The sequence below is a fragment of the Sceloporus occidentalis genome, unplaced genomic scaffold, assembly GCF_023333645.1.
Source record: "Sceloporus occidentalis isolate IW3139 unplaced genomic scaffold, rSceOcc1.0.p SCAF_384, whole genome shotgun sequence".
Lineage (NCBI taxonomy): Eukaryota > Metazoa > Chordata > Lepidosauria > Squamata > Phrynosomatidae > Sceloporus > Sceloporus occidentalis.
The window spans coordinates 403,832-422,419 of record NW_028317364.1 but is presented as its reverse complement, the minus strand read 5'-3'; the positions used below and the strand labels follow the sequence as shown (position 1 = coordinate 422,419).

General features: G+C 51.7%; 4 protein-coding genes and 3 non-coding genes across 7 annotated transcripts; 1 reads left to right on the top strand and 6 right to left on the bottom strand.

The window, feature by feature from the left end:
• Positions 1-3,729: 3,729 nt before the first annotated feature.
• On the top strand, positions 3,730-4,140 carry LOC149273359 (large ribosomal subunit protein mL41A-like). Its single transcript, XM_089506445.1, has one exon. The coding sequence runs from the start codon at positions 3,730-3,732 to the stop codon at positions 4,138-4,140; it is 411 nt and encodes a 136-aa protein (XP_089362571.1).
• A 1,146-nt stretch (positions 4,141-5,286) lies between these two features.
• LOC149273358 (diphthine methyltransferase-like) lies at positions 5,287-8,503 on the bottom strand. The gene is made up of 9 exons (XM_089506439.1): positions 8,363-8,503; positions 8,135-8,271; positions 7,798-7,885; positions 7,547-7,638; positions 7,288-7,454; positions 6,981-7,053; positions 6,794-6,859; positions 6,235-6,407; positions 5,287-5,732 (listed from the first exon to the last, which is right to left on the bottom strand). The coding sequence occupies exons 1-9, from the start codon at positions 8,501-8,503 to the stop codon at positions 5,287-5,289; spliced, it is 1,383 nt and encodes a 460-aa protein (XP_089362565.1).
• Positions 8,504-10,543: 2,040 nt separating this feature from the next.
• Positions 10,544-12,708, bottom strand: LOC149273357 (zinc finger MYND domain-containing protein 19-like). The gene is made up of 6 exons (XM_089506421.1): positions 12,658-12,708; positions 11,792-11,851; positions 11,553-11,659; positions 11,299-11,439; positions 10,864-11,044; positions 10,544-10,687 (listed from the first exon to the last, which is right to left on the bottom strand). The coding sequence occupies exons 1-6, from the start codon at positions 12,706-12,708 to the stop codon at positions 10,544-10,546; spliced, it is 684 nt and encodes a 227-aa protein (XP_089362547.1).
• Positions 12,709-14,252: 1,544 nt separating this feature from the next.
• LOC149273353 (large ribosomal subunit protein uL11-like) lies at positions 14,253-17,111 on the bottom strand. The gene is made up of 7 exons (XM_089506418.1): positions 17,023-17,111; positions 16,144-16,217; positions 15,925-16,023; positions 15,508-15,589; positions 15,163-15,249; positions 14,648-14,760; positions 14,253-14,292 (listed from the first exon to the last, which is right to left on the bottom strand). Exons 1-7 carry the CDS (start codon positions 17,057-17,059, stop codon positions 14,287-14,289), a joined length of 498 nt encoding a protein of 165 aa, XP_089362544.1. The 5' UTR covers positions 17,060-17,111; the 3' UTR covers positions 14,253-14,286.
• LOC149273356 (small nucleolar RNA SNORA65) lies at positions 15,343-15,469 on the bottom strand. The gene has a single exon (XR_016279471.1). It is a non-coding gene; the product is annotated as a small nucleolar RNA SNORA65 (small nucleolar RNA).
• Positions 15,672-15,799, bottom strand: LOC149273355 (small nucleolar RNA SNORA65). The gene has a single exon (XR_016279473.1). It is a non-coding gene; the product is annotated as a small nucleolar RNA SNORA65 (small nucleolar RNA).
• LOC149273354 (small nucleolar RNA SNORA65) lies at positions 16,301-16,427 on the bottom strand. Its single transcript, XR_016279472.1, has one exon. It is a non-coding gene; the product is annotated as a small nucleolar RNA SNORA65 (small nucleolar RNA).
• Positions 17,112-18,588: the final 1,477 nt, after the last annotated feature.

The window sequence follows — 18,588 nt, the reverse complement described above, 5'->3', positions numbered from 1 at the left end:
GCATGAGTAGAGCTTGCAGGTCACACAAAGTGGCTTTAAATCCAGAGCTAGAGGTTGCAGGGACAGGGCAAGCGTTAGGGACAGAGAGACAGAAACGGCTGTTATTCAGGAGCAGAGGTCAGCGGGGGGGGGGGGGGCCCACGAAATGTTAGAGAGAAGAGCAATAAGACAAGGTGGAGAATGAATAACTCGCACGCTCACACTCACAACGACGAGGGGTAAACAAGAAAAGGTTATCAGGGTCACGCAATAAAAACCCATGAGATGTAAGCTTTTCGTTACTGGCGAGGTCATACGTGTAACCAGCGGGTCGAGGCCGTGGTTTCCTCCTACGGTGCCGAGCCACGTCACACGCTCCCAATCGTCCCTTTCACCGTAAGCCGATTCCCGTTCACCCGTCTGAAAGCCCCACCGTGCCGCGGAGTCTTCCCAAAAACTCCCAAACCAGAAAGCATAAAAAGTTTCAGACTTCTGCAGAATCCCCCCACGCATTTCGCAAAAGAGACACCGGAGAGACTCAGGAGGACCCTCTAACGGCTGCAGAAGATGCTAAATCCATTGTCTTTTTTAATAAAGTTTTTTATTATTGTTTTTTTCATGGGGTGTCAATAAACGGAAAGCCCATTTATCACGCAGATCCCTCGGAAGACGCGGCTTTGTGTGGCCAAAGCCCGCAGGATGAAAAGGTCAACGAAGGAGGAACGCCAGCGCAAATTTTTGGGGAAGCGGACGATCCAGCCGACAGACAGGGCAGGACCACGGGCCAGATTTGCCCTCTGAAAGCCCCAACGCATTTAAAATACCGAAGGGGAGAGGGCGTGTTACCCGGGTCACACGCCTCGCCTCTTGAAGACCCGGGTCGGACAGGCTCGAGCCCAACGAATAATCTCCCGACGCTCTGTAATTATATATCAGGGCTGGCCGGGTTTCAAGAGCGATCAAGGGCATCTCCCGCTCCCACCGGGGGTTCCCACCGGGTAGCATTAATATTTATAGCTGTAGCCATTCCGTGCCTAGCGAGGGAATGAGCAGTCCGGGCTATTTGACTCCTAAACAGCACCGCAGGCAGTTCCACCCCCCCCTCCACTGGAAACCGGTGCAGGCAGTGCCCCGACCTTATTCTCCACCCCCCCTGAATCCAACACAGGCAGTCCACTCCCCCGCGGAGCACGTCCCCACAGACCACACACCTTATGATGACAACATGGTCACTGTACCCCACTTCATGGTGACAAATAACACAGGCCGTCCCCCACACAGACACAGGCCCCACAAACACATACACTGACACAGGCCGTGTACACAAACACACACACACTGACACAGGCCGTGTACACAAACACACATACACTGACACAGGCCGTGTACACAAACACACACACACTGACACAGGCCGTGTACACAAACACACACACACTGACACAGGCCGTGTACACAAACACACATACACTGACACAGGCCGTGTATACAAACACACATACACTGACACAGGCCGTGTACACAAACACACACACATTGACACAGGCCCCGCAAACACAGACCATGTACACAAACATACACACTGACACAGGCAGTCCACACACACACAACAACAACAACAACAACAACAACCTGCGCACACGGCATTCCCTGACACACACCGCACACCCAGTATTCGGTCACTCGGTGCACATACTCGGCATTCGGTTATTCGGTACTCACTGACTGTCCCTTACGGCCTCGTCCCGTTTGCGACGTTTCCAGTCACCCGGCTGCCCCCTCTATGACTCCGCCCCGTCCAGGCACTGTCACGTGATCGCTTCTATCGCTAATCTCTAACTGGTTACTTGAGTCAGAATCCTGTCCAATCACGGAATTGCTTGCAGACAGGCGGGGACTGTAAAGCTGAAAGAGCAGGAAGTGGTTTGGCATGAAACACCATAGAGACCGAGACATGGGGCAACAAAACAAGTATATAAGTGCAGACAGGGGTAGGGGGCAACAAGGCAGGGGTATAAGTGTAGACAGGGGTATAAGTGTAGACAGGGGTAGGGGGCAACAAGGCAGGGGTATAAGTGTAATCAGGGGTATGGGGCAACAAGGCAGGGGTATAAGTGTAATCAGGGGTATGGGGTATGGGGTAACAGGACAGTAATATTTGAGTCAGCAGGGCAGTTGGATGGGGCAACAGAACAAGTATATAAGTACAAGGAGGCAGGGGTATAAGGGCTCAGGACAGGGGCAGTAGGCCAGGGATATGGGCGGGGGGCATTTAATTCAAACAAATACGTCAACATTTCCTTTGGATAATCCACCAATCAGTGCAGCCCGGATACGGCGCAGAGGTAGGCGCATGTCCCGCAGGTGGCTGCTCTTCCCCCCTTACTTGAACGATTACCCCTCCATGCACCGAGGAGCCTCTGCGGATGTTCAGCCCGGTCTGGGAAAGTCATTACTCGCAAAACGCGTCAGACACGCAGACTGGGCGGCCGAGTGGAACAGTGGAACAGCCTCCCAGCAGAAGTGGTAGAGGGTAATACAGTAAGGGGATTAAACATGCATGGGATAGGCGTACGGCTCCTGAATCTAAGACGAGACCAACGACTGATTAAGGTTTGAGTCTTTACAGCAGGAGAAGCGAGCGACCAGACAGGGGCCACCGGGGGCCGATCGGCCAGCAGCTTCTGCTCAAACATTTTCTCAAAGGTCCAACACAAAATCTGATGCAGAATGCCCCTGAGGCTGTGTATGTGAAGTGGGGGTAGGATAGGGCATTGCATGAAATGACATAATAACCCCAAATGCTGGTGCCAACGCCAGCTGTCGGCCATTACATTTCCTGCATGTCATTTCTCTCTGTGTCATTTTGGGTTTCTGTGAAGCTGCCTCCTGCTACAACGATGAGCTCTGCAGTCACAACTGCTGCACGCGAGAGGGGCGGGGTGAACAGGAACCTCCAATCAGGGCTATTATACAAACGTGAAGCCAGTGAACCAATCATCGTCCTGGCGCTTTGCTTTTCATATGATTGGATATTTACAAGAGCGAGGCCAGGCACGCGCGGAAGTAGACGCTCGCGTAAGGGCAGAGCGGTGACAGCTGACAGGCGGAAGTGACGTGTTCTCCCTGCGACAGAGCGTGGAGTGTGAAGGTGAGGGGGGCAAGATGTTTAACTATCTCTCTGCTGGGGGTGACGGGTTAATTTGGAGTTATCACTGTCCTGTTTAGCATGAGCCTTTGGATATGCTGGCCCTGCAGCTCCTGAATGTCAGGCTGAGCGTGGTGGTAGTTATAGTCCACTGAAGCTGGGGTACTGGCAGCCGCCTGCCCCTAACACCATGTGATTGCCAGTGCTGACCAGGGACTCCTGCACTATTATCTTTAGGGGCTTCATTCCTAATCCAAGGATCTTGTAATTCAGTTACTGTCTTCAGAAACCCCCGAATGTGACATTGGGAATCAGGATAGATGGCAGCTTTACCACTGAGCCTCGGCTCCTATCTTATTAAATAGCATAGGGGAGATACACTTCTAGAAAACAGAATGCTGATGGAACCCTGTGCGCTGTATTTATTGACTTTCATAACATCTACGTAAATCGTATCCTAATGGATAGTGGCAGATGTTTTATTCCATTATACAAATGATTACATGTCAATTGTTCAGAACCGTTCATTTTTTCACCAAGTCCTCCTCCCTGATTTAATACATTTTAACTTTGCCAGAGTCCTCCTTGCGCAGGTTGCCAAGATGGGAGTACTAAGCAATCTTGTGCGAGGTCTGGTGCGTGGGGCCGACAGAATGGCTGCTACTACGAGCAAACGAGGACCCAAATCGTACAACAACAAGGCGAGAGGCGTCCAGAAGGCCGGGTTCCTGACCTCCAGCGGCAAATTTATCAAAGTGAGAGAAATGATTCCGGAGTTCGTGGTCCCCGATCTAACCGGCTTTAAACTGAAACCGTACGTATCTTACAAAGCTCCGCCGGGCAGCGAGGAGCCGATGACCGCCAAGAGACTCTTTACAGAAACCGTCGCCGGACAGATAGAAAAAGACATTAAAGACGGGAACTTCGATCCAGAGAACCTGCAGAAATATGGGTTTGAACCATCTCAGAAGGAAAAGCTGGTGCAGCTGTATCCTAAAAACTACGTCCAATAACATTCCGATTGGGAATTGTACGTTATCCTTCAGAAACCGCGAAGAACCCTCCTGTAAAGCAAACCTTTTCTAAATAAATATGACCCGTAAAGGACTGTACACTCCGGTGGTCTTTATTCATAAAATAGATGTATTGTGATACGGTAACGTTTCTAGGGTGTGAAACACGATATTTCATTTATAAGACTTGCTGTACAAGCTGGTGTTTAGCATCAAAGCTACGTTCTGGCAGCCATGATGAATTAACTGTTTAGGTGCCAGAAGATACAATGCATTGATGGTGCTCTAGAAAGAAAATCTTAAACCATTAAAAAAAGGTGGCTTTTAAGTCAGAATAATCAATTTGTTGTGCATTTTTTTTATATTCTGATGATAAGTGTACATTTATAAAGCTCAGGTTTCAGGATGCAGTCCCTCCAGCCAGGCTGGTCAGAGTAGCAGACCCCATACAAGACATTGATACTTTTTTCAGCTTCCATAAGGGGGGGAAAAAAAGTTCCTTTTAAAAATATCCCCCAAAACAATTACACTGGAAAAAAAATCTTTTTAGTTTTGCTAAAAGCGGACGGTAAAAGTTATCTCTAAAACAAACTAAAATTTTGCTTTGGCATCAGACGTGAGTAACAGCTAGAGGGTTCAAATCAATACGTACTTACTCTCCATGCCGCCCCTCTCCGGTGGAGCTTGCTTAAACTGAACCGTACAGGGGATTTATTCAATAGAATAAATATGAGGGCCCAGCAGATCAAGACTGCCTTAAAGCGCACCCAGACCCGACAGGCAGGTATCTTGTGGCTTGGCGGATGGAGACAATGAGCCTGTAATAGCTAAAACGGCTTTCTATAGCACATATGGAAAATATACATATAGACGTTTCTCTATCACTGCCATTATTGCTTAAGGAACCTGATTTAGTTATTTCTAATCTGTGCATTTTGTTAACCATGGTAGCTGCCTTAAACTGGGTTTAGAACATGTGAGCTGCCTGTCAGGATATATCAGAATTAAAGAGTCCCGAATTTTCCGTCGTTAAAATGCAGGTAAAACAGGCCAAGACCTGGATAAGCCACAGTGTGCTCCTTAACATACGTTACATGAAGTGTAGCAGTGTCTCTGAATAATATTTGGTCAGGCTGGAGTGGAGAGTCACTCTGTTATCACAGATCTCTGGGATTCCCACCTCCAGACATGGAGAACGTGGTCATAAAATGAACAGGTAGCCACCAGGCTGCTCTCTGGAGTCCCATATTCGCAGGCAGTGGCCACGGCAGAGTCAGGCTGGCCTTCCAGAGCAGCCGACGGAGCCTCTTTCTTCTCCGGACATGAGTCGGGCACGTACTCTCCGTTGTCATCCTCAATGACCACGTCAAAGCTGGCTGTCGGGGACTCATAGAAAATCTTCAGGTTCTGCATAGCACCGTCCATCTTGTGGGCTTTACTATCTGAGCTGCTCAGGCTGGATGGTCCGCCGGGCTGGGGGGGCATTGGATCCTGGTTAGCTAGTAAGGAAGCTTGAGGACACAGTCTGGACCAGTCAGCACCGTAAGCCAAGGAGTTGTGCAGAACGTAAGATGACAGGACGGCACATTCTTCTAACGGCGGAGAAAAGAAACAAGTATTAGATCCAACCGTAAGAAAGGAACAGCATTAAAACTAAATAGTACCCAAGTCTCCCTAAAGCACAGGGGGGAAAAAAGAAATAGCAATGAGAACAACCAGTGAGGCTAGCGGGATACTAGCAAAGGCTGACTAGCAGAAGGTAGGCGGTTAGGACCCAGCATGCACCCCACCAAGAGAAGACTCCTATCAGGAAGGTATTTAGGACTCAGTATGGTCCTAGGTGTTCACCCACTAGCCTCACCTGCAGACAGTAATTAGAGGCTGGGCCTTTATAATGTAACCTGCACGAGAGGCTGCGGGTAACGCTGCTCTAGACCGTATAGAGGTAATATAGGCTGTAATAATTAATGGGCTTTAGGTTGGCTCATTTGAACGCTGGAAAGCGGGTGAGCCGTCCGGTGCAGTACCAGAGACACTTCCGGTATTCAGTCAGCGCTCCACGTGGAAGTTAGGATTATTTTGCCCCCTCTTTACCCAGTTGGTGGTCGCTGTCCAGGATGTGAAAGCCGTTGTGCATGCAGGCTGCAAGCAGGAGGTTTCCCTGGCTAGGATGCCACTTCAGCCTCCACACACCACCCCGGACGTGCGTGTCGGACGTCGGTCTCTTCATTTGCCTCGTATCCCACAGGAGGACGTGCTCGTCGTAGCTGGCAGTGCAGAGGAAACGATATGGTTACGTCCAAAGACATAAGGGATGGTCCCGGGTCTCATCCCTACAGTTAAGCCATTACTACGTTTTAAAGGGTATCCGCGTCACACCAAAGCTCTGAGAACCCGAAGGGTCAGTATCACAAACACGAGCATAGGCAGAAGGGGCAAGTGGGCAGATTACCTGTCTATTTAAATATAAAGGTAATTTGAGGACACAATGACCCATTCACTGGCGGTGGCTGTGAGTGCGCGTGGCACGGCATGGATATCCCGATACATACTCAGCTTACAGATTCTCTCTTTGCGCCATATTCATTTCAGGCTTCTAGCCGGGGTTGTTGCCCCCATCAGCCTCACAGACTGGAAGATCGCGACTTCTCACCTTCCTGTTGCCAGCACGTTCTCCCTGTGAGGGTTACTCTGGATGCTGCAGACTCCCATTGAGTGCCTGGTGGGGAGATCATACGTTCTAAAAACAGATTCAAACAAGGGTAACCCCCGCCTTTATCACCAACGAGAAAGCGGTGACCCCCCATCATCTCCATAGAGAGTAAAATGGTGACACTTACCTTCTGCTGGTAAATATGGGGCTGTCCGGTTGAGTTCTGGTGTCCCAGCCCTTCAGCAAACAGTCATCTCCACCTAGACCCCAAATCAATGAGAAGAGGGATCATGAAATGTGCAGCCAGGAGAACAAGAACGGCCTCGCAAGGGCTGCTGCGCCAGAGGTCCTCTCCAACTGTTGGGACCAAAACTCCCATGGTACTCGACCGCGCATTGGAGAATTATAGTCAGGATGGTGGAGCTTGGCTGGTCAAGTGAAGACTCACGGGAGAAAAGCACTTTACTCCCTTCTTAGAAAATAGCAGCACTCACCTGAGTAAACCACATCAGGGCTCCAGTAGTTGAAGGCAGCTATCCACGCCTCATACTCATGAGCTTCCCACTGACACGAGATGTCCAGGGATGGTGCTGATTCCTCCACCAGCAGAAGGCTCAACCTACCCTTGGAGTCACTACAGACTATCTTGAGAGGGCACCCGCTGCGTAAGACGGAGACAAAAGGTCGAGCAGTCAATGTCTCACAATCCCTGCACAGCGCTCACGTCCGAAAGAGAGAACACTGTGGTCTCACCTCTCTTTTCTCCCAGAGGACCAGTCAAGAGACAGAGCCAGACACTCATCTCCAAGGCCAAGGCTACAGACAGGTTCCACCCTGCAGCTCTCCTACTGAAACAACAGAGCGTGAAGTCAGAGGCGCGAAGGACACAGCGATTACAGGCTAAGATCCAATAGGAATTAAAGATCCTTCTGTGGATCCGTCGCGCATGATGGAATAACGAGCCATACGGTAAACCGGCGCTACGGCGCATGATGGGCACTTACCTTACCGCTTCTGAGCCGGTACAATCCCAAGGAGCTCTTTGCATCGGCAACACCCAGCGTGGGACAGTCTGCTACCGGCAAGTGGCACCTAAAATGGGTAAAACACACCGGGTGACATCATCACTGAACTCCTGGAAGTTCCTGCGAGATCTTTACGCGCCTCTCAGGCGCACGGCTCGTTAGTAAGAAGCAAACTGTCTGATTCGTTAACCGTGAGGCAACCGGTAAGTGCGGATCAAATGAAGAAGAACCCTCCCGAATGAACTTTATTTATAGCGACCGTGCGCCAAATTAACCGTAAAAGTTCTGAATGCAGCAGAATTCTGGCCCTCGTTACCATTTCATGTCCAGTATGGCAGCCGTTTCCATCCTCTGTAGTTCAGTCACCGGAGAGAACAGCTGGTTTGGAGAGAAGCGATACAGATACAGGCGTCCAAGCCGCGTGTGCGGACTGTCGCTCTCCCGCTCGCCGGACTGTAAGGAGAGACAGCGTGTTAGACAGCAGAGCCAGACCACAAGGCTTGCCTCATGAAGCCATGACGGCAGCGGCAGGACATCTACGCACCCCACCGTCTGGCTTTTTCAGCTGGTACGTTCCACATGCCAGGATATTACTCCAGCCGTCGAGGGGACACCACTCCGCGGCGTCGGCGCTGTACTCCGTGTCTATAACCTGCAGCGTCTGAGTCTTGCATCTCACCGCCATTTCCGAACCTCCTGAACGGGAACGAACAACGCGTATTATCCCTGCGGCCAGCCAATGACTCGCGCCGTAATAATACGCGGAGCAATATAAACATAAGAGTTACAAAAAAAATCTAATATAAGAAAAAAAAACGGGGGAGGGTAATTCTAAGCATGTTTTTGGTTAAATTAATCTACGCTGTAATTTTTTTCCTGCTTCATGGGGTTCTGGCACACAAAGTGTTAAACATAGACCACACAAATAATACTTCGATTAATATAATTATTTGCCAAACTCAGTGATTTATTCTGATCTCACTCCAATGTAATAAACTGTCTGAAAATATGTTCGTTTTTTTTCAGGCATAATAATATTAAAAATGGTAAATTTGGGAATTTCTCTAAATGTATATAATTTCATAGCAACCTATAGGGCTGAGTGCAGTCTTACTCTAGCTACTCCCAGCCAAGCTACCTTTCTGTGCAGTGTGCACTCACCATGCAGCTTCCACTTCCTGCCTCAGTAATTACATCCGGCATCCTGTAAGGCCACGTCACGCTGACTGACAGGCCTCTCCACCAATCATCTTCTACCATAAGAAGCAGCCGCTCTCTCTCTCTCTCTGTTTCTTTTCGTAGCCCCCCCCCCGCCGGTCTGCCCCTGCTCTGGAGTGGGGCTGTTACCTGAGGGCAGCTTACGCAATCTACCACCTGTGTTTCCTTGTAGCTGATATTTGCCTTATTATAAAAATTAGTGTTCAAAGGTCTTAATTACCCTTTGTGGAGGGGAAATTATGACGTGGTATTTATAGATTATTTCAAATATTCAAAGTGCCAAGCGCTAAAAACATCCAAACTCCACCCACAATGGACCCCAGTCACACCCACAACTCTATGGAGTACCACCCCCCCACACCTGGGACCATCTTAAGTAGGCGGAGCCTGAAACCATTATTGGTAATGAGCGTACCTGGGAGACTGCAGGCGGGCGCTGCTTCTCCAGGCCACTAAGGGAACACGCCGGGTCATGGGAGGGGCATGTCCGACTCCCCGCCCACTTCTACACTATACATAGCATTCTCTGCAATGTGGGTGGGACCTTCTACCTGCATTCCACAAGGCGGGCTCAGTCAGGGTAGCCACAGTCAGAAAGTGACTAAATACATTAGCCATGTGGCTTTAATACCTGTTGTCATGGAAACCTTGTTTCAGTATTTAGATACACCAAACATTGCACCAAAAGCAAACGGGGAGTCTTTTATTTGGTTCCCCTTAGCTGAGGCATTGAAGGGAAGGGCAGCTCTCACAAACTTCTTGCCCGCGAGGCCCCCTTTGTTTTTCAGGTTTATAACACAGATCGAAAAGCTTTTAAAGAATCCACCAGCATGTGTGGACAGCTGTCCTTTTTATGTTCCCTCTACAGACTCCCCAGTAACAGGGGATGGTGCTCTACCAGCAGATCGCATTCGCACCTCACAGCCACTAGGGGCGCTGGACAACTTCTTACTGGGAAAGCGTGGATTAAGCAAAGGGCAGGCGGTTCATCGAGGAGCGGAAAGGAATCGAAACCATTAACTTTATTTTACAAACATTTCCATGCATTATATGTTCAGACTCCCTAACCCCCCCGAACTGTTACCCCATCCGTTTTACTCTCTTCCACAATGAATGGAAAGGCAAATAAAACCAACTGCAAAAAGGCCAAAAATTGTTTCATTTTGGACACCAAGATCACTTCCCAAAAACCTCAAAATATATTTATATATAAAAAAACAAAAAACCCTCTGTACGCTGACTTTACAAAGAGAAACATAAATTAGAAGCCCCGGGTCGGAGCGTTCACAGTAGTCCTTGTGAAGACATAACGCTGGACTGGAGGCGTCCTCTCCCTGGCAGTCGCAGCGCGAGGCGCCCGGTCCGACGCGGCCTCGCTGTCCACTCAAGCATCGCAGGAATTTCTTCAGTGCCTCTGGTTCCTCCGACCAGGCGGCCGTAAACCGTGCAAAATCCTGATCTCATCGCAAGACCGGAGCATAGTCGCTGGGGTCCTGGATCACGCGGATCACCGCTCGGGTTCCGGCTCGTTCTGCAGAGTTCGGATCTTCTCCGCGCAGGATTTTTTATGGGTGGGCCAGTCTCTCTGCTGACACTGCGTGCCGCAGTACCGGGCGAGCTGGCATCGCCCGCAAATATTAAACTCACGCAACTACGAAGAAGAAAAAAAAAGGGTGGAATTCATTATTGAAGCCAAGTGAAGGACGTTCAGCGCCAATGAATGAGACCGCTGTGTCGCGCGTCCCTGCATACTCAGATCCCACAGAGGGATAGGACACATTGCATGCGCCGTTATAAGGCGAGTTTGTACTCCGGTGACTGCGGTACCTGCTTCTCCATCATGGTGCACGGAGGGTAATGGCATTCGTAATAAGTGCAAGAATTCTCTTCCTCCCTGACGACTTCTCCGTTGGCGTTGTAACAGCGCGTGACGTTCAGCAGGGGGAATAAATCTTCTATGGGGTCGGTGGGGAGCTGCTGTATGGCGAGCCAATAAAGAGACTGCTCCCTGCAACAGAAGGTAACCCAATCAACACGGAAAGCCAGACCCTGCTGGCAGATCGGCCCCGTCGGCCCAGTCTAGTCGCCCGTTTCTCCTGCTGTAAAGACTCAAACCTTAATCAGTCGTTGGTCTCGTCTTAGATTCAGGAGCCGTATGTCTATCCCATGCATGTTTAATACCCTCACTGTATTACCCTCTACCACTTCTGCTGGAAGGCTCTTCCAATTATCTATCACTCTCTTGAGCACATGTTCAATTACCTCTGCTTGCTGGAAACTTCCTCCTTCTCGAGTCTCCAGCCCCAAGGAACCAGCTGCAGGTTATCCAACCGATTATCAACGGTGATGCCATTTAGATGGACCACTTGAAATCCGGGTGCGATCCCCCCTTTGTGTCTTTGCCTGAAAGTTGCAAAACTCCTAATCAACACCAAACGAAGTGAAGGACCTCAACAGGCATTCGTCAAATGATCACGGCAAGCGATTAACGGCAAACATAACCCGTTCCTACGCACCACAACAGTTCGTGAAGAAAGCAGCCAGAGCCTCTGCCTTTGTACTTGTCGAACGCGTAGGCAAATATCTTTGCGCCGTTCCCGTCTGCATCGACTTCCATGCGAGCCTGAAAGGGAGGAGAACATCGTCAGCGGTCAAAAGCGCTGCCGGCGCAGGAGTCTCGTGCCAGCGACGGCTTCAGCAGCGTGACGGGCACAGAGCGGGCAGGGAGAAGGGCCACGAGTCACAGCATTCTTACCTCGAAAGAATAGTTATCCACGAGTGGGATGTCCTGCTCGTCAATAAGCGTGTACTTTATCTACGAGAGAGGAGAGCGCATGTTTAGGTACAAAGAGAGCGCATGGAGCGGGAGCCACCTCCCCATCTGCAAGCGGCCCCCCATGCCCGGCAGCTGCAGAGCGGGTCCCCACGTGCCGACGGCCGGTGCGATGTGCCAGGTTTACCTCCCCCCCCATCCAAGCCCACCGGTGCTCTATGATCGCGGCACGAGTATCAAATCATTACGGCAAAAGGGATCCAAGCAGACGGAGGACGTGACGGCGTTTCGCTAAATACACCCCGGGCATTTCCAAACATGTCTGAACGCGGCACAGGTGTCACCCGCTCCCTCCTCGGTACGTGACCCAGATTTCGCCCAGCTCCCTGCGGTGAGCGCTGCCGGGTAACCTGCCCCGCGGCAGCCTCCGGGTTTATACAGGTGCATGTTTTACACTCCAGCCCATTTAACGAAGTAAGTTACACGCTAAGTGCACCCAGAACACGCAAATGTAACCCTGAGCACCTACTTCCCGCTGGGGCCAGCCATGCCAGAGCCATGGTATCGGGGGTGACAGTCACTGTCCCACCCCCCTCCTCTGGGGTAACAGGCAACCCCTGGAGTCACTGTCCCACCCTCCTCCTCTGGGGTGTCAGAAGGCCTAGCCACGCCGGACTGGGACCGCCCATCCCACAGGAGGCGTGTCAGTCCCCATGCCCTTGACCCCGCCCCCCACAAGCGATTAACCCTCTCACAACAAGGGGCGCAGCGCGCGTTACACCCATTCCCCCTCAGCATTTGGGGGCTTAGTTTGGCCGACACCGGCATGGCCTCTCTCCGGCTCTCACCTTTCCGGCAACCCGGCCAAGCCGCACGATGCCCAGCTTGAAGTCCGTCATGTCGCGGAGACCGGTTGTGACAGCGGGCGCGGTGGCTCTCCTGACCCCTCGGACACCGAGCGCGGAAACCTCAGGACCAACCGGCCGAGCTCGTGCAGCACGCGGGAGCCGCTGCGATGCCACGCGCCGCCTCTCCCGGCCGCGCGCGCAGTCTACAACCTGACTGGGCGGGGTTCCGATCGCTGTGCGGCCAAGGAACCAATCAAAGCATACGGCAGGCGCAAGCCTAGAACGAAGAGCCGGCAAGGGCTGACCAATCAGATTACAAGAAGGGCGGAGCTAAGGGGGCTTCTGACATTCTGGGGTTAGCTAGCGATTCGTGCTGTCTGGTGACATCAATTTCGCGGGAAGCTTTGTGCCCAGAATGTGATGTCACGTCTGTCAGACATTTAAAGGGCCAGCAGATGCACAGCACAGGGTACATTAAATAACCCGCGGGCACCAGGCGATCATTAGTGTTATAAAACATGGCTTTCACTACTCCCAGGGGTCCCAGTTTAGCACCCAGTCCCTATTTATGCATCCTGCATCCTTTTCTAGCTCAGAATGTCTTTTGAATAAATGTAAGACATTCTAGCTTTGAACACATTTTGGTTCCCGGCTGGTAACCATGGCAACATGGAAAGCAAACAGAGGGCTTCCTGGAAGTAGTATGTGTATAAGGTGCATGCAGGTCGGCACACTGATTGGAATGGGAGTAGCTACATGTGACTCGGAGGAACAGAGCGTATCACCCAAATCAGTCCTAATCCCAGAACAGGCAGAGGACATCGCCTCTAAATAAACCCCAACTGACCCAAAATACTCTTTCCTTCCAAGACAAAGAGGGCTCAGCTCCCACCTAGAAGGCCGCATTTTATCAATACCCGATCGTTCTACATTTACAGCCCCCCATAATGCAACATTACAAACCATGTATTTTACAGCCCCCACTGATCATTCTGGGCCCCAATGATGCCCATTAGGGCCAGGTTGTGAGCGCGACTTGGATGAAGGACCCTTCCTGATCATTAAGGAGTTTTCAGGACACAAACTTTGGTTTTTCAATTTCCTCCTTGCAATCTTATTTTCTTTCAGGACCGGCAGATCGGGCACATGCGACACCAAGCGGGGCTTCCGGCAGACTACTCCTCTATGCTGCCAACCTAGAACCTTTTATTGCCCCTTTAGTATGTGAACATCGGTCAGGAAATAAAACCGAAAAAATATTTGTGAACCCAGAAGTCAAACGCGGCGGGGGTTCAGAGTCTGTATTGTAAACCGAGCCCCCTTTAGGCTAACAGGGAGAGCAACGGGCCAGTCGGTAAAGCTACTTACGTCAAGGAAAGATCTTTACCTTTACAATCATTTATTTTTAACGAATACGTTGATCTGTTGTATGGGGCTGTTATCCCCGGGGCAGGAGAACTTTTAGTTACAGATAAAGTGGAATCCAGATGACAGCCTTCTGCAGGACGTATCACCAACCTAACCCAAAAGCTCTGCAAACACGGCGGATATTTCCAAATGAGCACACAACACAAGAAATAATTCAGATTTTTTCTTTATTAAAGATTCTTTTCCGTATTCATGGAAGGTTTAACTCTGTAGAAAGATAGAAAAAAGATCTCCATTAGGGGTGCAGAGCAGGAAGGCAATTAGGGAATTGACACATTACAGGGATACGTGACCCCAGATATAGGGCAGGATGAGGGATCAAGGGCCAAGCATTTATCTGCCATCAGATGCTCCCAAAACCAACGGCACAATGAAGGCCACATCTGGAGCCCCTGCCGAGACCACTCGGACAGACCAGCGGAACTCCAAGGACCGATTACCGCCGGTGGATGTTTTAACCAGCACAGCCCATGTAAGGAGAGCCAGAAAACAGGGCCGTTAACTGCGCGCAGCAGCACCCCCCCCCCCCCCATCATAACAGTTGGTTTAAAGGGGTACTCACCGCTGGGCATTCAACTGCACCGCTGTTAATATCGTCGATGATATCGTGGGGGTGTCTGCCATCAACGTTGCAGCCAACAGACTGTGCTGTCCCCAGAATCTCTTTAATAGTTCCTAAATTAAACCAGACACATGTCAGAGGTCATCGGTAAAGGCGTTACAGCAAAACCAAATACTAAATATTACAATTTACAATCCAGAGGCAAGCAACGTTTTTAACCGAACAGCGACCCCCCCCCTCCCCCCCCCATGAGGCCAGCATCCCAAATACAATAAAAGACATCGCAGGGCTTTAACCGAGCACCGGGACATGATGTCCTACTGGTGCGCCGATCTATGTAGCATAAATGGTCCGGTTGGGGAGATTAAAGAATCTCCTTATAACTGTCCCATTGTGCAGCGGGGGACCGCAGTTTTATACCAGAGAAACTGTCACCCCCAGATCTGCCGCTCTTGGCCAGCACGCGGCACAGAGACACGCGTTGGCATCGTCAAGGGGTGCAAGAAATCACTCACCGGAGAGCTCTCTGGCCAGAGACCGGTGCCTCATCTGACGAGCGATGCTGATTATTTCATCCATGGTGACGCTTCCACTGTGTTTAACTGAAAGAAGAATCAACAATGCTTAACAGTGAGACAGACAGACAGACAGACAGGTTTAATGCCACCTCCGCGGCCATCGGAGGGGATGATAAATCTTGTCCCCAGTCTTTCGGCACAGAATCATTCACAAGCAGAATAAGCCTGTTTCCTAAGAAGGGGTTTCTTCTCAGCTCACCACTGGATTATACGCAGTCACGCAGCAGACTGTTATAGTGGCGGGTGGCTGTGTTGATTGGCAGGGACTCGAGGGGCACTTACTGTTCTTCTGCTTCTTTCTGTCACGGGGAGGCTCCTTCAGAGCTTTAATGATCAGAGCCGAGGCAGACGGGACGACTTCAATCTGCAAAAAAAAAAAAAAAAAAAGAACAGCCCGGGGTGAGGACGGAGGAGAAGCGGCTCTCCCGCCACGCCGAAGGCGCCTTGTATGTCCCCGATCTTTCGGCACAGGGTCCTTCACACACAGAGAGGGACTCTGTTTCCTAAGACGGGGTTTGCTCTCAGCTCACCACTGGAATATACCCGGTCACAGGCAGACCTGTATAGTGGCGGGTGGCTTTAAAAAGCTGAATTGGGCCAGCTGCCCCTGGGCACAGATCCACAAACCCGTTTGCCCCATCCAGACCCCAACCCACAAGTAACAGCTGCTACTAAAGCCACATCCGAGAGCCACATTACCTGAGCCTGTCTGTTCTGGATGGTCAGTTTGACTGTGATTCTCAGCCCCTTCCAGTCACCGGTTGCCTTGGCAATGTCGTCACCAACTTTCTTGGGAGACTGTAAAAAAATAAGAAAATATGTTTTACACAATGGACAGGGCCAGGACAGGGTTAATGCCATCAATAGCTTGTCACACTTTATAGCACTAAAAACCCCGACCCAACGAACAGAACTCACCAAACCCAGAGGGCCGATTTTCGGGGCCAGAGCAGATGTGGCTCCCACTTCTCCTCCTGTGCATCTCAGGCACACTGAAAGAAAATACAAGGTTTAGCCAACATTAAGAAGTGAAAGCCCAGTCGGCAGCGAGGGGCCAGCCGGTAGCCAGTGGGCACGCTGTTCTCAGCTTTCGGCACAGAGCATTCCATGCGGAGAAGTGTTCTGTTTCCTAAAGTGAGGTTACTCTAAGCTCACCACTGGAATACACCGAGCCACGCGGATCAGGCTGGCATAGTGGCGGGTGGCTAGTGTACGGTCACCGCAACAAAAATAGTATGTTTAACCAAATATTAAAGAGGTTCTAACAAAAAGTTGGCACAAAACTACAACTCACCGGAGACGATTACCCGAGCTGGGGTCTAATGCCCAGCGGGCCACTAGCTGCACACGAACCGGCAGATAATATACTACCCATAGGGTGACATTCTGTACTACACTCGGCCGGTGAGAGAACTGACCCTCTGTGGCCACCGTCTGTACTAGCCCAGTGAGTAAGGACTCGTTGGCCCCGGTAAGGTTCCTGCATCACACCAGGACGACCCCAACACCCTGCAGAGAAGCCCCAGAAAGTGCTAGTCCCTCACTAACTGCGCTACATACCCTGCAGGCGCTATCAGGATCCACCGTGAAACATGCACCGGTAACCGCACACGTGGCTCTCCTAGTTTTATTCCCCCCACAGGGGCAGATACCGATACCCCTTACTGCCCGACACATGCTGCTGTAGAGGTACAGCCCCTCACCCAGCCCCCGTCTCCCCGTACAAGTACCGTGAGGGCCTGCCGCTGAGGCCTGCTCGACCGCCCGGAGCCCGCGGCTCCCACTTCCCGCACGTACCAACTTTAATCTCGGTAGGATCGAACTTAGGAGGCATGGTGGTTCGATATTAGGGGTTTCCGCTTCACTAGGACCGGTTTCGGTGTCGGATGAACCCGGATTCGGGACGACCGATTGGACAGTTGCACCTCAACCAGCAGCGAAGCGGGCGAGAAAGAGGGAGGAGTCTGCGCGATGCCGTGAATATAGCTCCTAAGATATCGCGATACTGACGGTCCGCCGCCATCTTGTGTGTGGCACTGCCTGGCCCTTGCCAACCAAAACATCTGGGAATGGCAAACCTGGCACCGAGTGAGGCCTCTGACCGTACAGAGGTAATGTGTTCCGGAACCGGACGGGCAGCAGCACCAGGGTTAATGTGGGTGGCACCCTGCAGGATATGCAGTTACCCCTGTGCCAGTGCCCTCTTGCAGTGCTCGGAGGAGGGCAGGTAGTTGACACATGGAGGGGCTTCCCAGCTGATGTCAGACAGCTGACAGTGTGTATGTGTGGGGAGTGGATCACGTGATAGGGGGAACCCGGAAGTGTCTGTAGAGTGATTGTGCAGGTAAAGCCGCAGTCCTGTCAGCGTGCCCATCACGGTGAGTACAGGGGCAGGGAGCAGGCTGGGGCAATAGGCTGTGTGATCCCTCCGTGCAAGGGGTGTTAGGGTGTCATTGTTTGGGTGGCACGTTGTGGGTAAAGCAGTGATGTCAGCTTGTAAACAATGTCCTTAGACTGTCAGGGGGAGGTGGTACCGGGTGTGACTGTATGGGTCGGGGGGTAGTACCGGGTGTGTCTGTATGGGTGTGGGGTGGTGGTACCGGTTGTGTCTGTATGGGTGGGGGGGTTGGTGGTACCGGTTGTGACTGTATGGGTCGGGGGGGGGTAGTACCGGGTGTGTCTGTATGGGTGGGTGGGGGGTGGTACCGGTTGTGTCTGTAGGGGGGGGGGTACAGGGTGTGACTGTATGGGTTGGTGGTCCCGGGTGTGACTGTATGGGTCGGTGGTCCCGGGTGTGACTGTATGGGTCGGTGGTCCCGGGTGTGACTGTATGGGTCGGTGGTCCCGGGTGTGACTGTATGGGTCGGGGGGGGGTAGTACCGGGTGTGTCTGTATGGGTGGGTGGGGGGTGGTAGCGGTTGTGTCTGTATGGGGGGGGGGTGGTACCGGTTGTGACTGTATGGGTCGGGGGGGGGGTAGTACCGGGTGTGTCTGTATGGGTGGTACCGGTTGTGTCTGTATGGGGGGGGGGTGGTACCGGGTGTGACTGTATGGGTCGGTGGTACCGGGTGTGACTGTATGGGTCGGTGGTCCCGGGTGTGACTGTATGGGTCGGGGGGGGTAGTACCGGGTGTGTCTGTATGGGTGGGTGGGGGGTGGTACCGGTTGTGTCTGTATGGGGGGGGGGGGTGGTACCGGTTGTGACTGTATGGGTCGGGGGGGGTAGTACCGGGTGTGTCTGTATGGGTGGGTGGGGGTGGTACCGGTTGTGTCTGTATGGGGGGGGTGGTACCGGTTGTGACTGTATGGGTCGGTGGTCCCGGGTGTGACTGTATGTGTCGGGGGGGTAGTACCGGGTGTGTC